This window comes from Panthera pardus, unplaced genomic scaffold (genome assembly GCF_024362965.1).
Source record: "Panthera pardus isolate Hobbes unplaced genomic scaffold, ASM2436296v1 HiC_scaffold_7, whole genome shotgun sequence".
NCBI lineage: Eukaryota > Metazoa > Chordata > Mammalia > Carnivora > Felidae > Panthera > Panthera pardus.
The window spans coordinates 56584650-56609456 of NW_026527002.1; the positions used below are offsets into that span (position 1 = coordinate 56584650).

General features: G+C 34.3%; 1 protein-coding gene across 6 annotated transcripts in view; it reads right to left on the reverse strand.

Moving 5' to 3' along the window:
- Nucleotides 1-24807, reverse strand: part of CSMD3 (CUB and Sushi multiple domains 3) — a 1247213-nt gene that overhangs the window by 270579 nt on the left and 951827 nt on the right. For all 6 annotated transcript variants that reach the window (XM_053896606.1, XM_019467839.2, XM_019467838.2 and 3 more), the window contains 3 exons: nt 20705-20896; nt 13232-13370; nt 9812-9999 (listed from right to left, as the gene is read on the reverse strand). In XM_053896606.1, the coding sequence (XP_053752581.1) occupies nt 9812-9999; nt 13232-13370; nt 20705-20896 (519 nt within the window). The remainder of the gene's footprint in view (nt 1-9811; nt 10000-13231; nt 13371-20704; nt 20897-24807) is intronic.

Consider the following 24807-nt stretch of genomic DNA (forward strand, 5'->3'; position numbering starts at 1 on the left):
CCATTTGCAACTACATGGATGGAACTGGAGGGTATTAATACTAAGTGAAATTAGTCAGTCAGAGAAAGACAAATATCATATGACTTCACTCATATGAGGACTTTAAGAGACAAAACAGATGAGCATAAGGGAAGGGAACCAAAAATAATATGAAAACAGGGAGGGGGACAAACAGAAGAGACTCATAAATATGGAGAACAAACAGAGGGTTACTGGAGCAGGTGTGGGAGGAGGGATGGGCTAAATGGGTAAGGGGCATTAAGGAATCTACTCCTGAGATCATTGTTGCACTATATGCTGACTAATTTGGATGTAAATTGAAAAAAATTAAATTAAAACAAATAAACTAAAAAATTGAAAATAAAATATCCTAAGTGCTTAATGAAAAAACAATTTGATATTAGGAACCAAAACTGTGGTTTAAAGAAAATTCAGTTGGAGAAATTAAAGCTTTATTATGTTTCTGTTTCCATTTTATTCCTGAAAACCTATGGATGTTGAGATCACATTACATATACTAAGTGTAATATCTACAACACTATGAAGTTTATCTTACTTTGAACCATACATAGGTATGTGTGTTGAGTTCATACTTAGTGACTGATTTATAAATAAATATTTTCTTTTCTGGGAGAAAAAGAAACATACATATTTTTGTTGTTAAAGGCATTTTTACTTCAAAATTTGTTTCCACATATAGCTATATGCTCACTAAGGGACCATTATTCTGAATAATATCATCTTGTGGATAATCAAAAGTGGTTATATGTTATTTTTGGTCTTGAAGGGTAACCAGACTGTATAATATCCTACTGCCTGTTATTTCCAGGATGGTAGACATGTGTGGATGGACATTTATCTGCTGGCATGATTTCAGAAACTGAGAACTAAGCTCCCTTCATGATGTATATGCATTATAATTCCCTCATCCGATCATACTCAGTCCCCAGAGGCCTCCCTATTGTAGGCAAGAGCATTCATATAAGGCCGGCTACAGGCGCTCTTAGAGAATAAGGATGAGCCATACATGTATCTCTTTTATTTTGGGAAGTATTACACAATCGACCCCAGACTACCTCAGGGTAATAACTGAAATGTAATAAGTTGCTCTATGGAAAAAAAATGGTATGTTAATTTAGAAAGTAATTTATGATACTTTTCAGGTTCTTATAGCAGATGGCTAATTTATACTGTATATAAACAGTCAGTCATAAGTCTTTCACTGTCCATACTGGTGCCTATAAATTGACATTCCCTGCCAGCTAAAGCACGAGCTACCAGCAGTTTCCCTCCACTGGCACAAAACTATATATTCTCTCTCCATCAGAATCAATACATTTTGTTAAAAGAATACAAATTTTACTACTGTATGAGCCACATTTGTATAAATGTTATAATTATAAATTTTTAAGACATACTTATTAACATTATGATCTAAAATGGTCCTAAAGTTAAAACAATGCAAATGAGAGTACTGTTTGAACTCTAAATATTTATTCAATTGTAAATCTGTTAACGTTGTATCTCATTAAAATTACAATGGAGACTAGGCCTGCCTGATTTAAACTCTTTGTGAAGACATTGCTTTATAATTAGCCAAACACCTCCTTTCACCCCCAGACTTCCACTTCTCCACTCCAATTTACTATTTTCTACCACATAAAGGCATATCCACAATTTGCTTTAGATAAGCAGAAAGTAGTATTCCTTCCAGAATCCTTGTTAGCAGGCTTGTGTTTTTGCAACGTTCACATACAGGATTCGTTCATTGCACGACTATTGTGTGTTTGCACACAAACAAAACTAAGATTCAGTATCTACTTCAAGGGGGAAATGGAAAGATAGATATGAAGAAGGCAGTGATAACTATACTCTGGTGTGAGCTCTAATAGAGGTAGGGGTTGCTTTTAAATTAAAGGCCTACCAAAAACATTATGGATTTAGAGTGAGTCAAGACTTTAAAACTTTACTTTTCAGTGCCAACAGAAACCAACATGCATAAGTGAAGGTATGGAACATGTATTACAAATGACAAAGGAAAAACTTTTTACTATTCCAGGCCTCAATGTATATGTCAGTTTATTTTGGGGTTGCATATTTTATAAAAATTCTGAGATGTTTGTCTACGGCAGAAAGAAATATAAGGGCCGATTTATTAGCTTTAAGAAACAAAACAATTAAAGAGGTAACATGTTTTGAATAAGGATAGGAAATAGGGAGGCTGATGAAAAAAGGCAGACCCTGGAGATCCTGAACTGGGGCATGCAACTTTCCTATGGATGAGAGTCCAGAGAATTAATTAGGTTGGATTTGGGGACTAGCATGAACTTAACACTAACATTGGCAAGAAATACTGTCTGGAGTATAAAAATAAGACTTCATGAAATTGTGTGTAAGTAGGCATTAGTGTAGTAGCTGAGCACGGTAGAGAGTAATTGCAGGGTCCAGGGAGAAAGATTGAAGTTCATGGAATGACTATGTATTTCTCTCTGTTTGACTTTTATATTTTTATTTGCTTTTACTCTAATAGTAATAATAATTTATATCATTTTCTGTAACTATTTTTAATATATATATTAATGTTTTATTTTAATGTTTATTTTTGACAGAGAGACAGAGAGACAGAGAGAGAGAGAGAGAGAGAGAGAGAGAGACAGAGACAGAGACAGAGAAGGAGGGAGACACAGAATCCAAAGCAAGTTCCAGGCTCTGAGCTCTCAGCACAGAGTCCAATGTAGGACTCAAACTCAAAGAATGTGAGATCATGACCTGAGCAGAAGTTGGATGCCCATACGACTGAGACACCCAGGCGCCCCTCTGTAACTCTTTTGAATAGTCTGATCCTTAGCTTTGCCATTTGTAAAATAGGGATAGAGATACTTATCACTTATTTGTGTTAGTTTTAATATTTCTGTTGCATTTATAAATGGTCCTGCTCATGGGAAGGATAGAGAGAATTCATTAAAAGGAACTAATCATTGTATCTAGAATATAGTAGGTGCATAATGATTAATTTTATCTTTTAAAAAAAAATTGCACTTGTGGTCCTTTTCCTATGACACCATAAATCTTAGGAATTTTGGAAATTTTGGAAATGATGGGACATGAAAATGGATCATGCTGGGAAACAGAAATGGATAGAAGTTAGTTAAGAAAAAGGAGAGTAGGTTTTATCTCAAGTGTTTAATTATATGGACTTAGGAATGGCTACCTGGAATGTTAAGTAGAGAAAGGATTGTGAGGTTAATTCCAGTTTTCACAAGAAAGAATGCTAGAATCAGTTAGTACCACCTGCACTAAGCATGGTAGTATTTGTGGAATTTTTCCTGTATCTTTTATCCTAGAGATCTATGGAAATGTTTTACAATAGAATCTAGCTTTACTGACTTGATTACAGCTTTCTTGTTTTTCTTTCCTTCTTTGTTTGCTTCCCCCTCTCCTCTCCTTTTTATTTATTTAATTTTTTAAATTATTATTTATTTTTGAGAGACAGAGCGTGAGTGGGGGAATGGCAGAGAGGGAGACACAGAATCCAAAGCAGGCTCCGGGTTCTGAGCTCTGAGCTGTCAGCACAGAGCCCAATGCGGGGCTCCAACTCACAAACCGTGAGATAATGACCTGGGATGCTTAACCAAGTGAGATGCTTAACCAACTGAGCCACCCAGGAGCCCCTCTTCTCCTTTTCTTTCCTTTCCTTTTTCTTTTGTTTTCCTCTTAAATAGGTCTTCTTTATAAGCCTGTTAGCTTGCAGATATAAGTAGCTATTCCTAAAGAGCCAAGTTCTCCTTATAAAATGCAGGACAGAGATGTATCTCTAAGATTTCTGATATTTCAGTAATGTTATTATTCTATGATTCTAATTATGACTTGATTTCAAAATGAGAAGACACCTCTTTAGGTTGCTCAAAATCAATCAATTAAATAATTACCAAAACTATGGTGTGTAAGCACTTATTCTAAGGTACTATTGTATACTGGTGAATAACAGAGATCTTGCTCTTAAGACGCTTGTATTTTAGTATATGTGTAGGGAGTTAGTGGAGTAAATGGGAGTGCAGAGAGTAAATAAGCAAGTAAAATTAATTGGCACTATTTCTAAGGAACTCTGATGCAAAAAAAAAATCATAATGCTGTGGTATTAGGACAAGTTTAGAATTATTGATAATAAATCTCTGCATTTTAAGACTTTTGCAAATCAGGTAAAGATGTACTTAGAAAAAAAAATATAGCCACAAAAGTTCATATTAGAAGAGAAAAAATTCGGAAAATTAGTAAGGTAAGTATTTATTTCGATAAACCTGAAAAAAGAGAAAGCAGAGATGCAGAGAAAATAGACAGGAAGAAATACTAACACAAGAACCAAACGTTAATAAAAAACATACAGCAACAAATTAAGTAAGAAAATACTGCAAATATTTTATGTCAACAATTTGAAAACTTGGATGAAAATAATTTTTAGGAAGCCGACTTTCAGAAATCAAAGATAAAGTAGAAAACCTGGATAGATTTATAACCACTAAAATTCTACTACCTCAGATCACCAAGTCCCTAGTTCTACAGGGAAGTTCTCACAAATGTTTGAGAAACAGATGATCCCTATCTTATACAAATTATTCTAGATATTAGAAAAGTAAGAATGCTCCCAAAGTTGGGGGATTGTATAGTCTTGACCAAAACTAGACAAAGACAATTATATAGGAAGGAAAATCTATAATGTAATAAGTAATTTTATAATATATTTTTATAATTTTATAATAATATTTAATTTATACAAAGGAAAACCATGTGATATTTTCAGTAGCTGATGAAAAAGTAGTTGATGAACTTCAATCCCAGAATGATTAAGGAATTTTTAGTAGATCAGGAATGGAAGGGAACTTCCTATAATTGATAAAAAATATATCTAGATAGTGTAACATTTTGGATAAGCATGTCCATTGTAGAGACCAATCTGAATCAAATCTTAGCTCTGCCACATGACTAGGCTAATTACTTAACCTTGTGCTAAAACTTCTTCATTCAGAGTGGTAAATGATTTTTATATATAAATAACCTTGAAATGTCTCTGAAAACAATGAGTTAAAAAATTTCAGCCCTTATTAACATCGCCCCAACCAATAGAAAATACTTAAAGGTAAAACATTAGATGAATTTGCTTCAAAATCAGTAATGACAGAAGAATGATGGCTACCACTGTTTAATTTGGTATGATACTAAATTTTTTGCCTTGATCATTAAGCCAAGGGGGTGAGGGGCAGGGGAGTGTATAGACTAGGAAAAAACAAACAAACAAAAAACTCAAAAAAACAAACAAGGAAAAAAGAAACAGAACTGTCACTGGGTACACAGAAAATCCAAAAAAAATCCATTAAAAATTATGATAACTAATGAAAGAGTTAAGAAGTCTTGCTAGATACTAATTACAAAAATCCATGCATTAGCAACAATGAATAAAATCTAATAATAAAAATATCATTAATTACAATGGAAACTATAAGCCATTTAAGATTTAGATGAGAAAACTTTTATAAAGAAAATTATAAACTATTACTGAAAGACAATGAGGAAGGTATGAGTAAGTTGAGAGATATGCCATAATAATAGTTGAAAAGACTAAGTATCAGACATCAATTTATTCCAAATGATTTATAAATACAATGCAGTACCAATGAAATTCAAGAGGCAGAAAGAACTTAATTCTAAAATCTAAATAAAATTTAAAAAGGTTAATAGAGACCAGGACAATTTTGCCTACCTCATGTCTACTTATTTTAAAGCTATAGTAGTAAAATTCAGAGAAATCTTGGCTTGGAATAGATAAACAGGCCAATAGAACAGAATAGACAAGTCAGAAACAGTGATAGACTTGCTATTTGAGAACAGTAGCATTGTCTTGTCAAGAAATGGTGGTAGGCCCATTCACACAAAGAATAGAATAAAATAAAATTAGATTCCTCAGTTACAGAAAAATACTCCACACACATGAAAAAGATGAAAAATGAAAGGCAAAGCTTTAAAACTTTAGAGCAAGTTGAGGAAAATGCCTTTATGAACTCCACATGAGGAAACAAAATGCCTTTTTTATTTTTTTATAATTTTTTTTTAATGTTTATTCATTTTTGAGAGACAGAGAGAGACAGAGCATGAGCGGGGAAGGGGCAGAGAGAGGGAGACGCAGGATCGGAAGCAGGCTCCAGGCTCTGAGCTGTCAGCTCAGAGCCCGACGCGGGGCTTGAACTCACGAACTGTGAGATCATGACCTGAGCCAAAGTCGGACGCTTAACCAACCGACTGAGTCACCCAGGCGCCCCCAAAATGCCTTTTTTAAATCAAGGTATAATAACGTTTCAAGGTTTCGTAGCCTTCACAAACTATGAATAAAAGGAAATGATAAATATAGATATTGACTTTTGAAACTTTTATACAGCAAAAGAAACCAGAAAGAAAGTGAAAATGTTTGCCAAAGATGGTGTAAGATTTTTACTACAACATGGAACATGAATAAAGGATTAATATCCATAATACAAAAAGAATTTCCTATAAAAAAAAAAAGAAACAGGCAACCTACTAGAAAAATGTGCAACAGTAGAAATATGCAATTAACAAAAAGGGAACCTCAGTATAAAAATAGGAAGAAGATGTTCAGCTTAATAGTAATTACAGAAAAGACAATAAAAATGACCATGAGATACATTTAATACTCATGAGGCTGACAATTTTCAAGCGTGACAAGAGCAATGGATTTTCAAAAGTGTGGGGTTCCTTAAAATCACTACCTTGAAAAGATAGTGATAATGCTGCAGGTTGCAGCATTATTTACAATAGCCAAAACATGGAAACAACCTCAGTGACGCAACAGATGAATGAGCAGAGAAAATGTGGTTTATCTATACAATGGAATACTATTCGTCCATGAAAGAAGGAAATCCTGCCATTTGGGACAAATATATGGACCTTGAGAGCATTATGCTAAGTGAAATAAGACTGACAAAGACAAATACTGTGTGATCTCACTTATGTGTAACCTAAAAAGACAAACCAAACTCATAAATGCAGATAACAGACTCGTAGCTGCCAGAGGCCAAGATGGAAGTTGGATGAAATAGGTGAATGGGATGAAACGGTACACACTTTCATTTATAAAGCAATGTATGGCATGGTGACTATAGTTAACAATAGTGTATTGCATATTTGCAAATTGCTAGGAGAATAGATCTTAAAAGTTCTCATGAACACATACACAAAATGTGTAACTATATGTAGCTACACATAGTTGCCTAAACACTGCGGTAATCATTTCACGATATACACATATATCAAGTCATTATATTGTACACCTAAAATTAATATAATTTATATGATGTTATGTGTCAATTATATCTTCATTTTTTAATATGAAGTTTCTGACATGCTTTCCTTGTTGTTGAAAATATAAATTGGTATAACCTCTTCTTTGAATAACTAGGCAATATGGAGTTAGTCAAGAGGTTTATAGTCTTTGACCCAATAATTCCACTCCTGGGCAGATAGATACCTTAGTGACACTCTCACAGTTATGCTCAAGAAGGCATGCAAAAGAATGTTAATTTCATCATGATTCATTTCTGGTAGTGAAAAACTGAAACAACATGTGTCTATCAGAAAAATCTGTAAATTAACTGTGGTACAGTCATATGATGGAATATCATAAAGAAATTAATGAACTAAGCCTACGTATCTCTATTATTGATAAATCTCAAAAACAATGTAAAGGGAAAAAACAATTTTCACAAGGATATGTACCTGATGGAAATAGAAAATTTTTATCAAAATAGGATGAAGGATATGTACATGACTGAACACATTAAAATACAGGGGCGCCTGGGTGGCTCAGTTGGGTAAGTGTCTGACTCTTGATTTTGGTTCAGGTCATGATCTCACAGTTCATGGGATCGAGCCCCATGTCAGGCTCTGCACTTCATGTACAGCCTGCTTATGATTCTCACTCTCCTTCTCTCTATCTCTCCCCCACTCTGCTGCTTTCTCTCTCAAAAGTAAATAAACATTAAAAAAAGAAAATATTAAAATACCTGTAAGCATACATTCATGGAAAAATAAGTAACATATTAAGAATTAGGAGGGAACTATGATCAAAAGGGTAGGACTAAAAATAGTCTTGATTGCTCATTATGGTCTGCCTGGATAGCCAGCTAGCTTGGCCCTACCCATTGTATAGTGTGGAAAGGCTCTTCCACATAGAGAGATTAGTTTGGTACTTAAGTTCAACCTGGTGTAAGACCAATGCCTCCTAACCCATTGTTATAAGGCCTAAGCTTCTCCAGAGGGTTTGGAGCAGCTATCATGCCTCGGGCCCCAATAAATAGCTGGGAACCCAAATCCTCATTATCTGGTATCAAACACCTTGTAAATTCTTCCACTGACAAGGCCATTTTTTTTTCTTTTTACTTTCCTCTATAAGATGAGAGACTCATAGAGGGCTCAGCCTTTCCACTATAATGAAATCCACACCATGTCCATATCCAGGAGATAACTCGACCCTGGCATGCATTTCCAAATTTTGTTGGAGATATTGGAGGATTCCAAGCATCCGTATATTGTTAATATGTGAGTTTTCCCATTCCCTATAAAAGATTTCCTTAACCCATGTCATGTAAAGTTGTGTAATTTACCTTTACTTCTTTTGATAGACCTGAAGAGACACACCCTTGTTCTACAGCAAATGCAAAAGGAATTTCTAGTGTATATATAATATTATATTTTTTAAGGCAAGAAAAGAGAGATCTGAAGCAAGTGTGACACAATATAAAGGTCTGTCAGATTAATGGTGGATAATTTGAAGTTTGTTTTTTTATCCTGTATAATCTTCAGTTATTGAAAATAGTTCATAATGAAAAAAAGCCAGGTGGCAAGTAACAAATCCAAAATATGTCTTTTTAGAACTCAAATAATATGATAAATTATAGGTATGTCCTTCATAAGCTCAATTATTGAAAAAAACAACACGTTTTAACTTTAAACAACTAAGACCTATTTATTCTTATAGTCACTGAACATAAAAATTACAAAAAATATATTAATAAATATCCATTGGGGTGTCTGGGTGGCTCAGTTGGTTAAGTGTATAACTTCGGCTCAGGTCATGATCTCACAGTTCGTGCGTTCAAGCCCCACATCAGACTCTGTGCTGATGGTTCAGAGCCTGGAGGCTGCTTCAGAGTCTGTGTGTCCCTCTCTCTCTGCCCTTCCCTGCTTGCTCTCTGTCTCTCTCTATCAAAAATAAATAAACAATAAAAAAAATTAAAAAACCACATCCATAGGCATTGTAATATTGATTCCTCTAAATACTTGAAGAAATACTCTAAAATATTTTAATTATCACTATATTTTACTCTCCCTATTCTGAATGTTGACACACTTAAATATCTTTAGACATTTTCTGAAATGGAATTATCAGTATACTTTGTTCTCCTTATCACTGAAAGTAGTCTCTGAACAAACATGAATGAATCTTCAGCTTCCAAAAATTTCATCTTTTCAAAAATATCTTGTGGTCTTAGCCAACTACCACAATGTACTAACTGCTAACTTGTTTGCCTGATACATTTCCTTTGGTAGGAATTAGGGAAATGCTAATTTCCTTCCTACTGATAGGAAAAGTCTACATTGAGAGCTCTTCTATGAGATGAATTGTAGGCAGTCTGTACTAAGACATACACATATAACTAACCATTGACAATGACCAACACAGAATTAATCTCCTGTATAAAATACACTCTAAATCATGCTGCAAAAATCAAATGTTCACATTTACCTTTATATTCTAAATGAAATCCAGTGTAACTAACAGATCCATCACTCCGAAAAGCCAAATGCATGGTATTTGAGCTGCTCTCTATTCTCTCTGGTAACTTGCTGTCTTGAAAACTTCCAATCAGTGGGCTATTACTGTCTGGTCCATCGTATATGTAGAGGAAGTCATAATTTGGCTCTATGCTAAAACTAAAAGAAAAAGAGAGAGAGAGAAAAGGAATTGGAATGGTTATTGCTGAGGTATTAAGTATAACAGTCATATAATCATATATTAATTCAGTCAACATCTTTAAAAATAACAGACTCTGCCAAAGTAAGCTAACTTGAAAAGTTACCTGGCAACAACACACTGAATATGGATATCAAAACAGTAGAAAAGAGAAAGGACACCTTGATATTTTCAAATATTTGTAAGTTGGCCTTGTGTCTACAAGGAATACAAATGATAGTAAGGCAGTTTATCTAATGAAAGGGTACAAGGTTTGAAGTCAGAGATCTAAGTTCGAGCCTTGCTTCTGCCATTGTTAGCTACATATCCTTATGTAAATTACTTTATATCAATAAAATGTGGAGGACAGCATCTAATTTTAAAATTTTTCACCCAGATATTTTGCATCATGAAAATGTAACCTTTTTCCTTTGTCAATGGTATTATTTGCCTTGAACTTCAAAACTTACAAGCATATTTGCTGTTTAAAATTCAGCTCTACATAGCAGATTCAAGCAAAAGTTTGAAATACAAAACTTACATTTATTTTACTCAAATGAAGTACTGAGTATTGTATTAGGTATTATTTTCCCCCAGGGTAATATATTTTCTTCCTCTAGAAGTTGATGTAAGGGAAATCAAACCCACACACTGTTTGTCAAAATTAAATAATGTGTAAATAAGGACATTTTAATGTGTAAATTATTCAAGTCAATGTTTTGAATTGTAAAATTTGCATCATAAATTTGCCTACACAACCTTCAAAAGTATGAGAATTGTCTCAGAATGGTTACAGAATCCATATATTTAGAAAGCAAAAGACACACAGTCATTTGTTTCTCTATTACCTAGTTCATAATGTAACAGAGAAAAAGATGGACTCAATTGGGTCATTAAGAAAAGTCAAGTTCACGATATAGAATAAAATCGGTAAAGCTTGCAATTGTTAAACATCCATCAGTGGAGAAACTATCTTGTCAAATTTTACCATCTTTGCACATAAATAAGAAATTTGGTTAGGTAAGAAATGTTCTTTCCAAATCTACTGGATTTATAGAGGTTAAGTTTCCACAACAATTCTAATCCTTAACATGTGCATGTATGAGGGACAGGAATCCAGCTACTTTACTTGTGCATTAAATGGTGGTGAAGAAAGACTGGTAAAATGCAGACGTTTCCAAACTTTCCACAAATAAGGAACCCTGTACCATGAGATAATTAGGGGACCACCACATCGTTCTGTCCTAATTTATTTAGTGTACCTTCACACATCTAAAGCAATTGCTCTTGAAAGCTTTCAGTGGATATGAGGCCTAAAGTTTGGTAACTTTGGCTGTAATATAGCAGAAATCAGACGAGAAGACTTTATTTTGTTATTTACTACCCTTCTTCTGGGATAAAACACAAACTTTCTAAACTTCATCTCTTTCCATATTAAGATTTGATCAGTATTGCAACTTTCTTACCTATGTCACTGTTGGCAGAATCACTTGAAAGAGGTGCTTTCTAAATGATATGATGGTTATGTATTATCCTTAGAAGCCCCATAAGCCTATTAACAATGGACTATCATCCATTTTTTTTAAATTTCTAGTTTAGGCTTAAATACTTCAAAATATTGTTTTAAAACTTCTTTAAAAGTGAGAGTAAAACAAAGAAATATTTTTAAGAAAATTTTAGAATCTTAGCTGTAATGACTCCTTTTCCTGAAAAAAAAAAAAGAGTGCATTCTAATAGTACCTCCTATTTTACAAGGCAGTTTTATAAATATTAACTTGGTCTTGTCAATAATCCTGTGGTATAAGGAAGGGATTATCATTTTCATTTTCCCAATGAGTATGCTAAGTGATCTCCCTAGGGTCAAATAATAAATGACAGAGCTGGAAATCAAATTTAGGTCATGTATTTTGCCTAATATAGCCTTCTACCACTCATTTATGAACTACGATACTTTTATAAGCCCACTAAGGCCTTGTATCATTCAAATAGACATTTCTAATGTCTATACTGCCATTTCCCCAACTGTAAAAAGAGTATAATAACTTCGGCAAATTGTCTCAAAACTGGATCCTGGCATATGACTAACACTATCATCGTTGTTTCGTGATTACCAATGATCAATTGTATCACTGCAAATTATAAAAATAGAAAGTCTGTATATTTACACTTTTTCACATTTGTCTGAGCTCAAATTAGTTTTTAAGACCAGTTTTAAAGATTTAACTTTAACATCTTACGTAAATTCCAAGCAGCTTTAACATACTGGCAGAAGGAAAGGCTGTGTTACCAGAGCCAACATACATCAGTCTTGGACACTGAAGGTTAGGAACATTTCTACTTAGGAACTCCTTGAATTGCTGATACCTAACACCTCCCATAGAAATATTAAGGAAAAGCAATAGGCCAGGTTTTGTGACAATTGGTACTAGTTCCATGTGAAGAAACAGGTTCATTGCAAAAAGTAAGGCACCGGAGGTAACACAGATGGTGGTGGCTGAGTTAGAGCTCAAAGTCAGCTGCCTTCTTTCCCACACAGGAGGCTGCATCTTCCACCACTTCTGTACTAAGCCTACCCTGCTATTGACATTGCTAACTAACAAATGCAAAGTCTGGAATGCTGTCTTGTAACTTGTCTATCATGAGACAAGTTATGCTGAGAAATCATATGGGAGTGATTCATCAAATTCTTCTTTGTCAACTTGACTTAATGAGATCACCAGAAAAATAAGAGGTAGAATGTATGTTTTCATAAGCCCAACGGTGATGCTGCACAATATGGGTACTTAGAGGCTATGAAAAGATTTTGGGTGGTACACAAATAGAAGGAAAAAAATTCTGGGAATACTGACCTTTTAATCTTGAGTTTTGGGAAAAACTGAATTTTTTGAAGCAGTGACAGTAAATACAGGGAGAGAGGAAGGGTTATAAAGAGATGACATTTCATGAGAGTGAATAAACCTCTTGACCTTCAACATGTTTCCTCCACACAGAAATCTGGTGAAGATGCTCACCCACTAGGCCTTCAGAGCTGCACGAGCACCTACATCAGTACACAAGGCTTTGAAAAGTGTTGATTGCAAAGTATTGGTGTTGGAATTAATGAAACGAATTAAAGTGTCATATACAGAAACAAAACTTTGCCTAGTGTGAATGCTAAAGTAAAATAACTATAAACGATATATGTTTTTAATGTAGAAATGCACAGGAACTCACCTGATAAATGCCAAAGAGATAACATAGTCTGTGTTGACAGTGATAGTCCAGTCACAGTCCCTGCTATGGGGATATGGATGAGGGAAGTTTGGCGAAAGAATAAAGCCTGAAGATCCTGTTAGATTGCCTCCGCAAGGTGCTTTAATTTAAACAAACAAACAAACAAACAAACAAAACCCTTAAGTGATTCATAAAATTTATTAGCTATCAGTATCTGTGCAAACACTTCTCTAAAAAAATTTAGAAGGCTTCATATAGACCTGACTTTTTCTAGTATTGAATGCTTGAAAACATGGCATTGTCTTTCAAGAAAGACCATTAAAATATTAAATACATATGTACATGGTTACAGTGAATTTAGCTTCTTTACTGGTTTCAAAAGAAAATAAGAAATTACATATGTACTTCTCTCTCTTTCTATTGCTATTTGGTTTCATGTAAAAGATAAGCATTGAGAAGAGAGGTGTAGATGGTTTTCCACGGTTGCTAAGAAAAAATCTGAAGGTCTCAAGAAAAAGTAACAAAACAAATCAAAACAAAATCTCTAATAATAAGTGGAATAATGGGATATGAGACATTTGGCTCATTTTCACATTTTCCCTGGTACATTTTTTTTTATGTATTTATGGAGGAAGAGACTTTGGCAATAGTGAATGAATGAGAATGGATAATTATCTGAGAACCTACAGCACTTTACAATAAAACATTCACACTGAATATTACCATATCGCTAAATTCTAGTTGTCTCATTTGTTGATGAAAATAGACAGACACTACAATTATTACAGTCCCAAACAAAGGTTTCTGTAACACTTCAATGAAGAGGCTCAAAAACTTGTGAGTGAAATTCAGGGAATCGATTCTTTAAGGGATTATTGTTGAAGTCCAAGTTTGACAGTTTATGATAAAATAATATACAGAATTGGCAGCTTTAGAAAAAATAGAGACATGAAGATATGGAGGGGCCCAGTTGAGTGGGGCAGCGGGGGTGTAAAAACACACATATACACACACAGGTGAGAGACAGCTTGAGATCATGATCTCATGATGTCTCATAAACATAATTAGCACATCAATATTCTGAGTTTTAAAATTACAGTTTCCTCACATAAATCTTACCATTCAATTATAAGGCATTTTGGATTCTTTTGACAGTAACAAACTGGTTTTGGAAGAAGGAGAATTTTATTTGGGGCATTTTAGAAGTTCATTCTTTGCCTGAGTCTAGATATGCAAAATCATCACTATAATTTAGTAATTTTTGCCAACCATATTATGGATGTCTATTACATTTTTCCACACCCCTCCCCTCCCTTTGTCTCAGTGTCTCAATGACAGTAGATAACCTCAGTTCCTTCTCTATTGAGAATATTTATTTGCTCAGACTTAATTTATTTACCATTGCTTACCTATTGCCTGCACATCTTTGTGGAACTTATCAAATGATGAGACATAAATATGTCAACTTTCTTCAGTCTGCCCTCTTCAAATTTCAATGTCCCCTGAATATTTCTCTTTACAATCAGAGGATAGAGTCCCTCCTGTTAATCAGGATAACACCCTTTACCTGGTCACATAATCTCTCTTCCTTCTCTGGATTCTTGTTTCCTTTGTCACTTATAATCTCGCTGCTTCATCGCCTTTCTCTACAGACATGCTCAGATCTCTTTCATCCAAAAAATAAAACAAAGTTCCTTATGACCTATTTCTTTTCACCTTTTATTTTCAACTGAAAATGTTGAATTTTACCCATTAAGAAATCTCCTCACCCTTTCATGTTTGGTTAAATGGCCTTACTGTGAAGAATCACCCTTACCAATATGACTCAGATAAAACTCACCTATGTATTAGATAGGACCCCTTGAATAAGCCCCCTTATTTTCCTGTCATAAGACTGTAGATTCCTATTCTTTGACTCAAATGAGTAGCAAAATTCACTCGTTAATCAGAATAAAATACATGTAATGAAACATTGGCTAACCTTTTGTCCTTCCTCTGGGCCCCTGAACTTAGGCCCCCCCTCAGCCTTGAGCCAGCATAGAACTCCTCCTGAGGACAGGATGGGCTTGGAAGATATTCTCTGCTCTACTGATTGATTAAGCCACACTTTCATCCTGCTCCTTACACCTGGTTCTTTCTAGCCTTGTATACTCCACTGTCGATGAGAAGAATCCCTTTTGCTTAACTCCTGAGAAACTTGTAGATCTTACAGTCACAGTGTTTTCCCAGTTACAATGGTTCACCCTCAACATGCACACTGCAATAGTTCTTTATGAATAAAAGTGTCTCCTATTTATTTATAATTTTTAAACTTTTTTTTTTTTTTTTTTTTTTTTTTTTTTTTTTTTATTTTTGGGACAGAGAGTGACAGAGCATGAACGGGGGAGGGGCAGAGAGAGAGGGAGACACAGAATCGGAAACAGGCTCCAGGCTCCGAGCCATCAGCCCAGAGCCTGATGCGGGGCTCGAACTCACGGACCGCGAGATCGTGACCTGGCTGAAGTCGGACGCTTAACCGACTGCGCCACCCAGGCGCCCCAAGTCTTTTGGAAAGGAGATCTAATCTCATGAGCTCTTTCTTCAGTTGGATGTTGTATTTACTGATAGGCAGACTAACATGGTTAGCGAAGCAGGTCATCACCCGGAAAAACTCTCAAAGAAAAACACCAAAGTATTCGTCCTGGGAAAACTTCTCTTCAGATTTAGAATTGTTTTCCTTTTAAATTATATTTACAGAGACACAACAACCTTTTTATTGCTTACAGACTCTCAATGGCTTTCTTAGGTTCTTCCCATCTCTCATCCCCTCTCCAAACACTGCTATCTCTCTCAGTTTCCCTGTCCCCAACACATTCGCTTCTTAGACTACCCTGAAAAGACTGTTGTATTGATTCATTTGATTTTTCTCTTCATATCTGTAGTCTTCTTCAGGGTTGGCTTTCACCTTAAATTCACTCTCCTTGTGGCAACTCCACTTCCAATTTTCTTCTAGTGTCTTTTTACAGACCTCAGTTTCATTGCCAGGTGTCTCTTTTTCCACTTCATCTTATAATTGTAATATTCTCCTGAGGTCCTTGCCTGGTTGTCTCTGATTTCTGCTCCATTACATTCTTCCATGTTGACAGTATCCCATTTTTTAATTCTAAGCCATATGCCCAAATGTTTACTGGCTACCTCTAATTGATAGCCTATGGGCACATCAAACACAGAATATCTGACACATTCAGTCCTCAACTCAAAGTGGTTTCTTCTTTTGCATTCTAAGTTGTTTGATTAGCACTATCATCCACCTATATTCCCAGGCTAGAAGTCAAGAGTCTTCTCTTTTCTTCACTGCATACATGCATCCAATCCATCAAGAAACACTTATAGATCCTCGTAGATACATTTCTACCTATTCCTCTTTCTTTGCCTACTACCATATTTCTAGATCTGATTCTTATCTGCCTCCTGAATTATTGCAATGACTTCTCGTTTCTCATGCCTCTGGTTTCTGCCAACTCATCCTTCTCCCAATAAAAAACATCTAATCATACTGTGCCCATGCATACAGTCCTGCAGTTATTTCACACTGCCTACAGGTAATGCCCCAACTCCAGTGTAACTTTTATGAGCTGACCTTTGCAACTTTTCCAGTTTTATCAACTACATAATTTGCACTCAAACACTATCAAAATGCTTCTATTCTGGCACTTCTATGCCTTTGCCCATGCTATTTATTTTTGGTGAAAAATTTTTTTCTCTTGTACACTTATGTAACTCTTACTTATGTTTCAAGATTCGTCACTGCCTCCAGAAAGTTTTCCTGGAAATTCCCAGTCTGGGCTGAACTTCAGCTCTCTTCAACTTACTCTAGTATGCACAACACCTCTATGTTGGATCTTTTCCCTGACCATCTTTATTTAAATATTATATTCAGGTGTTTGCATTCATCACTAATCTGTAAGCCAAAGACTGTGCCTTATATGTTATTTAAAACTTGGGAATCAGTATATACTACACTTTCCATAAATGTTTGTGGAATTGCTAGTGGTTCTTCATATTGATTATGAAAACAGTAAAGATAACTAGGGATGAATGAACAGTAGAATTTGTAGCTCTGTATTTTGATAAAAATAATAGCATATTTTGCTTTTAAAACTTGCAAAATTATATGTGAACTTGAAAAAAGTTATAAAAATACGTGTAATAATGGCAAATGTATATATGTATGTATATACAAATAAAAAACAAGAATGATAGCAAAATGTTTTTTTATTTTATTATATTTTTCTTGCTTAGGTAGTGGGATTACGTATAATTTGGGGAAAGCTAGGAGAGCAATTTTGTTTCAATTTTCCTTATTTTTCATAGGGAAAATTGGTCTTTTTAGTTTCCAGAAATTTTATACATATACATATGTCCATACATATGTTTATATCTTTTATCACAAAAGGTATGGGGAATTTTTTAGTACGGGAAAATATATTACATGTATTTTAATGTATCTTACTGGATATTTTCCATGATCATAATATAATTTAGGCATAAGATCATGTAAAATTCTCTTGATTCCGTTATTTATTTATCAAAGTTTTCCCAATATATTTCATTGCTGTAGTTGATTTTGCAAATCTACAAAAGCCATTGAGACAAGCAGAGATATTATCTGACATTTGTAAATCCAAAATATTCAGTGAGTAAAGAAAATTTCCTTTTCCTTAAATATACTAAATTTTAAATAGCACTTGGAAAATGCATTTTAATTTTTATGCATCTAATCATCAAGCATCCAGAATAAGATTCTCCTTAAGTCAAATATATTTATGAATTAAATTTTCAGTTAGGTTACATGTAGTTCTGACATTAATGATTTGTTCTGAGTGTAATTTGTCAAGAGGCAGTTACACAGGCAACTACTGATAACTATTTGGCAATTTTCTTAATTTTTCTGACCCCATTTAGTTTTATTTGTGTGTACTGACTTTAACAGCAGCCCACCCGCACTAATGTCTTTGTTATTTACCTTCATATGGAGTGGGACTACTTTCCCTCTGGCAATGTCAAAGTAATCTTCACATTGTCAATTTTGTTGGAATGAATTCTATTAACTTTCTTAAGATGACGTCCTTCTATTTGGTACTTGCTTTAAGGCTGACTACTTCTACATGCAAGCAAAATGCTTTATACTCCAGAGTCTGAGACATAGACTTATAGAGTTTCTAAAAAGTTCAGGGTTTAATCTTTGGCATAGTCTTTCCAATCACAGAGTTCTTTCTTATCAGTTTCAGAGGTCAAGATTTCTGCAGCCTTAGCAATTTTTCAAACTTTTTTTTTTTTAGGTTATATTTTTTTCCTCAGAAAATCTCTAATGCATATCCTCTCCCCAAGCTATTTTTTCCTACCCCCCCAAAAATAGTACACAGCACCATAATCCATACAAAAACTTTCCACAACCTGCTCAATTTAAGTAAGATTTAATGGTCCACTATTTTTTCCCCTAGAATTAGGATTTGCTAGCTGAAGTCTTATCTACAAAGAATTTTGTAGGCTGGAATTTTATAACAGTCTACCACAAAACTCTCCTTTCCTTTATGTTTTATATTTTTCTGTATTCTTGAATTTTAGTGTAAAGCTGTTCAATATTGTAGGATTCTGAATATACAACATTTGACATTACATAGCCTTCTAATAAGCAACACTCTTTAGGTTGAAGAATTATAATAAAGCAAATGTTCTACATTCTACAGTCAGTCTGGAGAGTTCTATCATTTCTTCTTTACACCAAGATTCTCTTTGTGAGATAGTCAAATTCCAATTGTTTAGAATGTGGTGTTTTAATACAATTGGAATTTTTTAGGTTAACTGAAGAGTAAGCAAATGAAAAGTTCATTTTCTCAGGCTCTTTTTCTTGGAAAGCGTTTCTTAACTGTATTTTGTTCCTTGCGTGTATGAGTGTAGTTATGGTAAATATGGTAAATGTAAATGACTGATGATTTAGAATCTTGTAGTGGTACGTGAAGAACAACATAAGTCTTTAACTGCAATAATGAAGAGTAAAGGGAAATATGGCTAAATCTGAACTGGTTCAAGATATGTTCTTATTTGGTATGTTTTTTCCAGTCTTCCTTTTTTTTTTCTTGTTATTTGCCTCATTTTCTACAGAAGTCTAAAACTGTCTCTTCCCTGTTTTGAGCTGGTAGATATCTTGCTTTGTACATTAAATGTTTTCTTTTTAAATGCCGATGTGTAAAATACAGAAAATGTGATGAGAAAATGTAGATTTTTTAGTTTTCATTTCACTAGAAAGTAGGTTCACAAGAACAGGGAACTTCTCCGTCATGCTTTACTGCTTATTCCTCCATGTTCAGAACAATGTCTAGGGCACATTGAATGGCTAACGAATTTTAGCTTGCAGCTCTTGCATAAGAAGTTACAAGATGGGGTAAAGGAAACCTGAATAATTGAGTGCTTGTGTTTGTTCACTTCTCACTGATGTACTAAACACTCTTTCTATTACCATGTGACTCAAAAAATCATTATGAATGATCATTGAAAATGTATTTATGAGTTGGATATATGTGAATAAAAATAAAGTTTTCTTTCCTAAATGTGCTAGGTTTTCATATGCTGAGCGCTATAAGAAATAAAACCATGAACAATGAATGAGTGAATATGGGATCTTCTTTCAACTTGCTTACAGTGTAATTTTATTTTATCAAAATAAAAACATATTTTTTTTTTAGAATTAATGAATTGAACGTAAAGCCAAAGCTTTGAAACTAAACTTAAGTTTCAATAAAAATTTTTTTGAGAAGAAATAGCCATTAGAGAGGCAAGATGAATATGGCCCATTTTAAATGTAGAATCTGCATCAACTCTTTAAGTTTTAAAAGCAGTGCATAACTACAATTATATAGTAGATAAGGGAAAAATGAGACTTTTCAAGAGCTTTGATCCTTAACTTTTAACTTTTCCTCCTCCTCCTCCTCCTCCCCCTTCCCCTCCTCCCTCTCCTCTCCCTCCTCCTCCTCCTCCTCTTCCTCTTCCTCATCTTCCTCCCCCTTCCCCTCCTCCCTCTCCTCCTCCTCCTCCCCCTTCCCCTCCTCCCTCTCCTCTCCTTCCTTCTCCTCCTCCTTTCCCTCCCCCTCCTCTTCCTCTTCCTCCTCCTCCTCCTTCTTCTTCTTCTTCTTCTTCTTCTTCTTCTTCTTCTTCTTCTTCTTCTTCTTCTTCCTCCTCCTCCTCCTCCTCCTCCTCCTCCTCCTCCTCCTCCTCTCCAAACTATTGAGAATCTAATGAAATTGTGGACTCTCCCCTTAGGGGGAAAAATATAGTCATTTAAAATTTTGTGTATTTTTTTGGAGGTTCATAGATTTTTGAAATCTTAGATCCTGTATAGAACCTATTCTAGAATACTGTGCTTAATAACATCAGCACCCATTTTATCCATTGTTTGATACTTATATAAAACTTTAATTGTTCTTTAATTCGTACCTATACATACTGGTGGGCTGGGCTGCCAGAAGTAGCGATTTTCTACCTGAATGCAGGTTATTCTTTCCTCTCCTTGAAGCTCATATCCTGGGTCACACTGAAAAACAACAGTGTCCCCGGGTTCTCGTCCATCCCCATTTCGAGTCCCATTCATGGGAACCCCTGGGTCACGACATGCAGTAGCAACAGAACCTATCAAAAGACAAAAACAAACCTTTAGTTTTGATGCTACCAAAGTCAATTTCAAATTTCCAGATCTTACAGTTTAGAACCTTCCTCACATCTATGTGCTTTTAGAAAATTAACTTTAAAAATGCTTGAGCCAATTTGTAAATGCCTGCACAAAAAATAATTTTAACTGGGTTTTTTTTTGTTAACTTGTGTGCTTACTTGTTTCAATAAAGGGCATGACATTTTAGTAGCTAAATAATAGGTTTACTGAAGATTAATAGATGCCATGTGAAAAGATTGTGCAGAGGATGAAAAGAAAGCTGCAGACCGAAAGAACATAACTGTAAGGTACATATTCCACAAAGGACTTGTATGTAGAGTATATAAAGAACTCTTACAAGTTAACTATAGGCAGAGGGGGAGGAAGAAGAAAAAATTCGATTAAAATATTGACAGAATACATTCCAATGAAGAAGATACTGGATGGTACATGAAAAGATGTTCAACATCATTAGCCATTAGGAAAACGCATTTTAACATTGCAATGAGATATCACTATATACCAATCAGATGGGCTAAAATAAAAAAAATAAGATAACTGAATGCTGGAAATATTATGGAGAAAATGAAATTACTCACGTATTGCACTTGGGAATGTAAAATGTTACAGCCACTCTGGAAAGAAGTGTGGTAGCTTCTCACAAGACTACATATGTGCTTACTATACAGCTTAGTAATTGCACTCTTGTACATTTATCCCACAGAAATGATGATTTATGATCACATAAAAACCTGAACACATATTTATTTATAGAAGCTAAAAAGTTGGAACAACCCAATGTCCTTCAACAGGTGAGTGACTAAACTGTGTACTCATACCTTGGAACAGAACTCAACAATAAAAAGGAATGACAATACGTATGACAACTTAAACAGTTCTGAAAGGAATTAAGCAGAGCAGAAAAATACAATATCAAATGGTTACACACTGCATGACTTTATTTATATACTATTCTTGAAGTGACAAAACTAGAAAGCTGGAAAATAGATTAGTGGGTACCAGGAGTTGTAGGAGGAGGGGATGGAAGGCAGTGACCATGGCTGTAAAAGATAACATGAGGGATCCTTGTGATGGACTGTACTGTGTTTTCACTGTGGTGGTGGTTATACAAATCTACATAGAGCTAAATAAGCGCGCGCACACACACACACACACACACACACGAATATACATAAAATTAGTAAACTTTGAATAAGATCGGTAGATTGTATCAATGTCAGTTTTCTGGTTGGGATATATGTCCTATAGTTATGCAAGAAATTGTCAATTCAGGAAACGGTGAAGAGTATACAGGATCTCTTTTTATTACTTCTTAAAACTGAATATAAATCTAAACGTGTCTAAAAATGAAAAGTTAAAAAAATCATTACAGAAAAGGGGAGTAGTATGACACCATAGGAAAGGAACTGTTCTTCTATACACAGTATATGACACATTTAATAACAGTTAACTCCAATTATTCAGGTTAATGGAACAAAATATTATGTTGAATTATCATGAAGTGGATTTACCCTAAAGCATATGGCAATTAAGTATCAAGACAAAGAACCTATTAAAATTTCCATTTAAACTATTAATAAAACTATATTCATAAATATAGGATTTAGCACTTGTATAAATTATTTTTTTAATTGCATCTTCAACTAATGACACAAATTTCTGGATTGCAGATACATAACTGATATTCACTGATTCATTCACTTATAACAATATATTCCAGGCATTGTGCTAGGTTCTAGGAATACAAAGAAGAATTGAGCAGACACAAATAGAACTGAACAGACTTCAAATTATTTTGCATAGTGCTGGTACCAATAAAGAAATTCTATTATATACATTCTGAGTGAGTAGATATTTACATAGATATAGGTAAGCAGATAGAGATAGACAGATAGGTAGGTAGATAGACAGATAAACATAGACAGATTCATCAATATATCAATCTGTTAATCTGTCTAGTAAATTGTTTTAGCTCATCTCTCTAACACACATACACAACAAAGAAACCAGAGACTACACACAGTATTGTAATGCTCTGATTCCCAACGTTCTGGGAATCAAGAACAGTTAAGAAACTGAAAAAAAAAAGGATATTGTTGGGATCTTAAGCCTGACACTGAATAAAAAGAAGTAACAACAAAAAAGTGATCATTCATATATATGTAAATGAATATGTAATATGCATATATACATATGCATGTATATTCTGTTCACTTTATTGACAAACTAAAAAAAGTTAATTTTTAAAGGGTTATATTTTTCAAAAGGTTAGAAAATGTAGACTGCAAATATCATTTTACTGATCACTTAAACGAAACAAACCTGTGTATCATTATACGTGTAATCAAAAGTCTTACAGTTTTGCTTTATTTTTCTGATAAACTAACGTTTCTGAGCAATGACTAGAGGAAGGGGTTTTACCTATATAATTCCTTTAGTATTCCTAACAATACTATGAGGCAAATAGCATTACTATTCTCATTTTAGAGGTGAGAAAACTAAAATTTAGAGATATTAAATAACCGGAGTACAGAACCTGAGATTAAATAACCTGAGATTAACAAAACCTGAGTACAGAACCAAAATCTCAACCCAAATCTGTCTGATTTTAGAACAGATTCTCATTTTAGACGTGAGAAAACTAAAATTTAGAGAGATTAAATTACCTGAGTACAGAACCAAGATCTCAACCCAAATCTGTCTGATTTTAGAACCCAAATACCTAAATGTTATACTAGATTATCCTCTTCTACCTGTAACTGTCCTGGAGATGCAAGTTTTCTCCTCAATAAAATAAAGTAAAATAATACAGTAAAATAAAATAAAATACCCAATTTAAAAATTACGGAAAAGGTAGAGATTATATCCATAAATAGAAAAGCTAGAGCTGGCATAAATTTGAACCACCTTCAAAAATATTAGATTTACCTTCATATGAGTTACTTTTGAAACAGTTGTTTTTAGTTGTTAATTACAAACTCATTTTGGAGAATATTGAGGGAAGAATATAGGGACTTTGTTCCAACTTCAAAGTGAATTTGTTCTGTAATACCCGTGTGTCCCTTAGCAAAGCATCTACAATGCATCACGGGCTCTGGGAATTATGTTCTTCCATTATTGATAGAGATTTTTGTGAAGTGTTTCTGTGATAAACTGAGTCATGAAGGTTTTCTTAAATTGTTCTGGGATGGCTTTCACCCAAACTAAACTGATACCTGTATTCGTTTTACAAGATGTTAAGTGGGGAGTGATGTTCTAAGATTTTTTTAAATGTTTATTTATTTATTTATTTATTTTGAGAGAGAGAGAGAGAGAGAGACAGAGAGACAGAGAGAGAGAGCAGGGGAGGAGCACAGAGAGAGGGAGACAAAATCCCAAGCAGGCGTTGCACCAACAATATGGAGCCCAGTGTGGGGTGCAAACCCGCGAACCATGAGATTATAACATGAGCCAAAATCAAGAGTAGGACACCTGACTGACTGAGGCACCTAGGTGCTCTGAAGATATTTTTATTGGAGAGAAGTGACACAAATGTGAAATGTGCTCTATTTTCAAAGTAAAAAATAGTAATTATATAAAATTATTTAAAAAAACTTCATTTGTTTTTGTTCTTGAGGCTAACCATGCACTGGAATCTGGTTTTGCAAAAAGCTTGACGCTTCAGATAAACATTCTCAAAAATAAAAATGAATGTATAACAATGTTAGAGAAATATATTGAAATAAAAGCAGTACATACAATCATGTCTTAGTTGAATTTAAGAGAAAAAAATATGTTTTTGCTGACAGATTTACTGTGCTTAAAGACTTAAAGTGGAACTAAGTGGTTAAAGTAAGACTTTGATACAACTAATATATGGTGTTTGAAAATA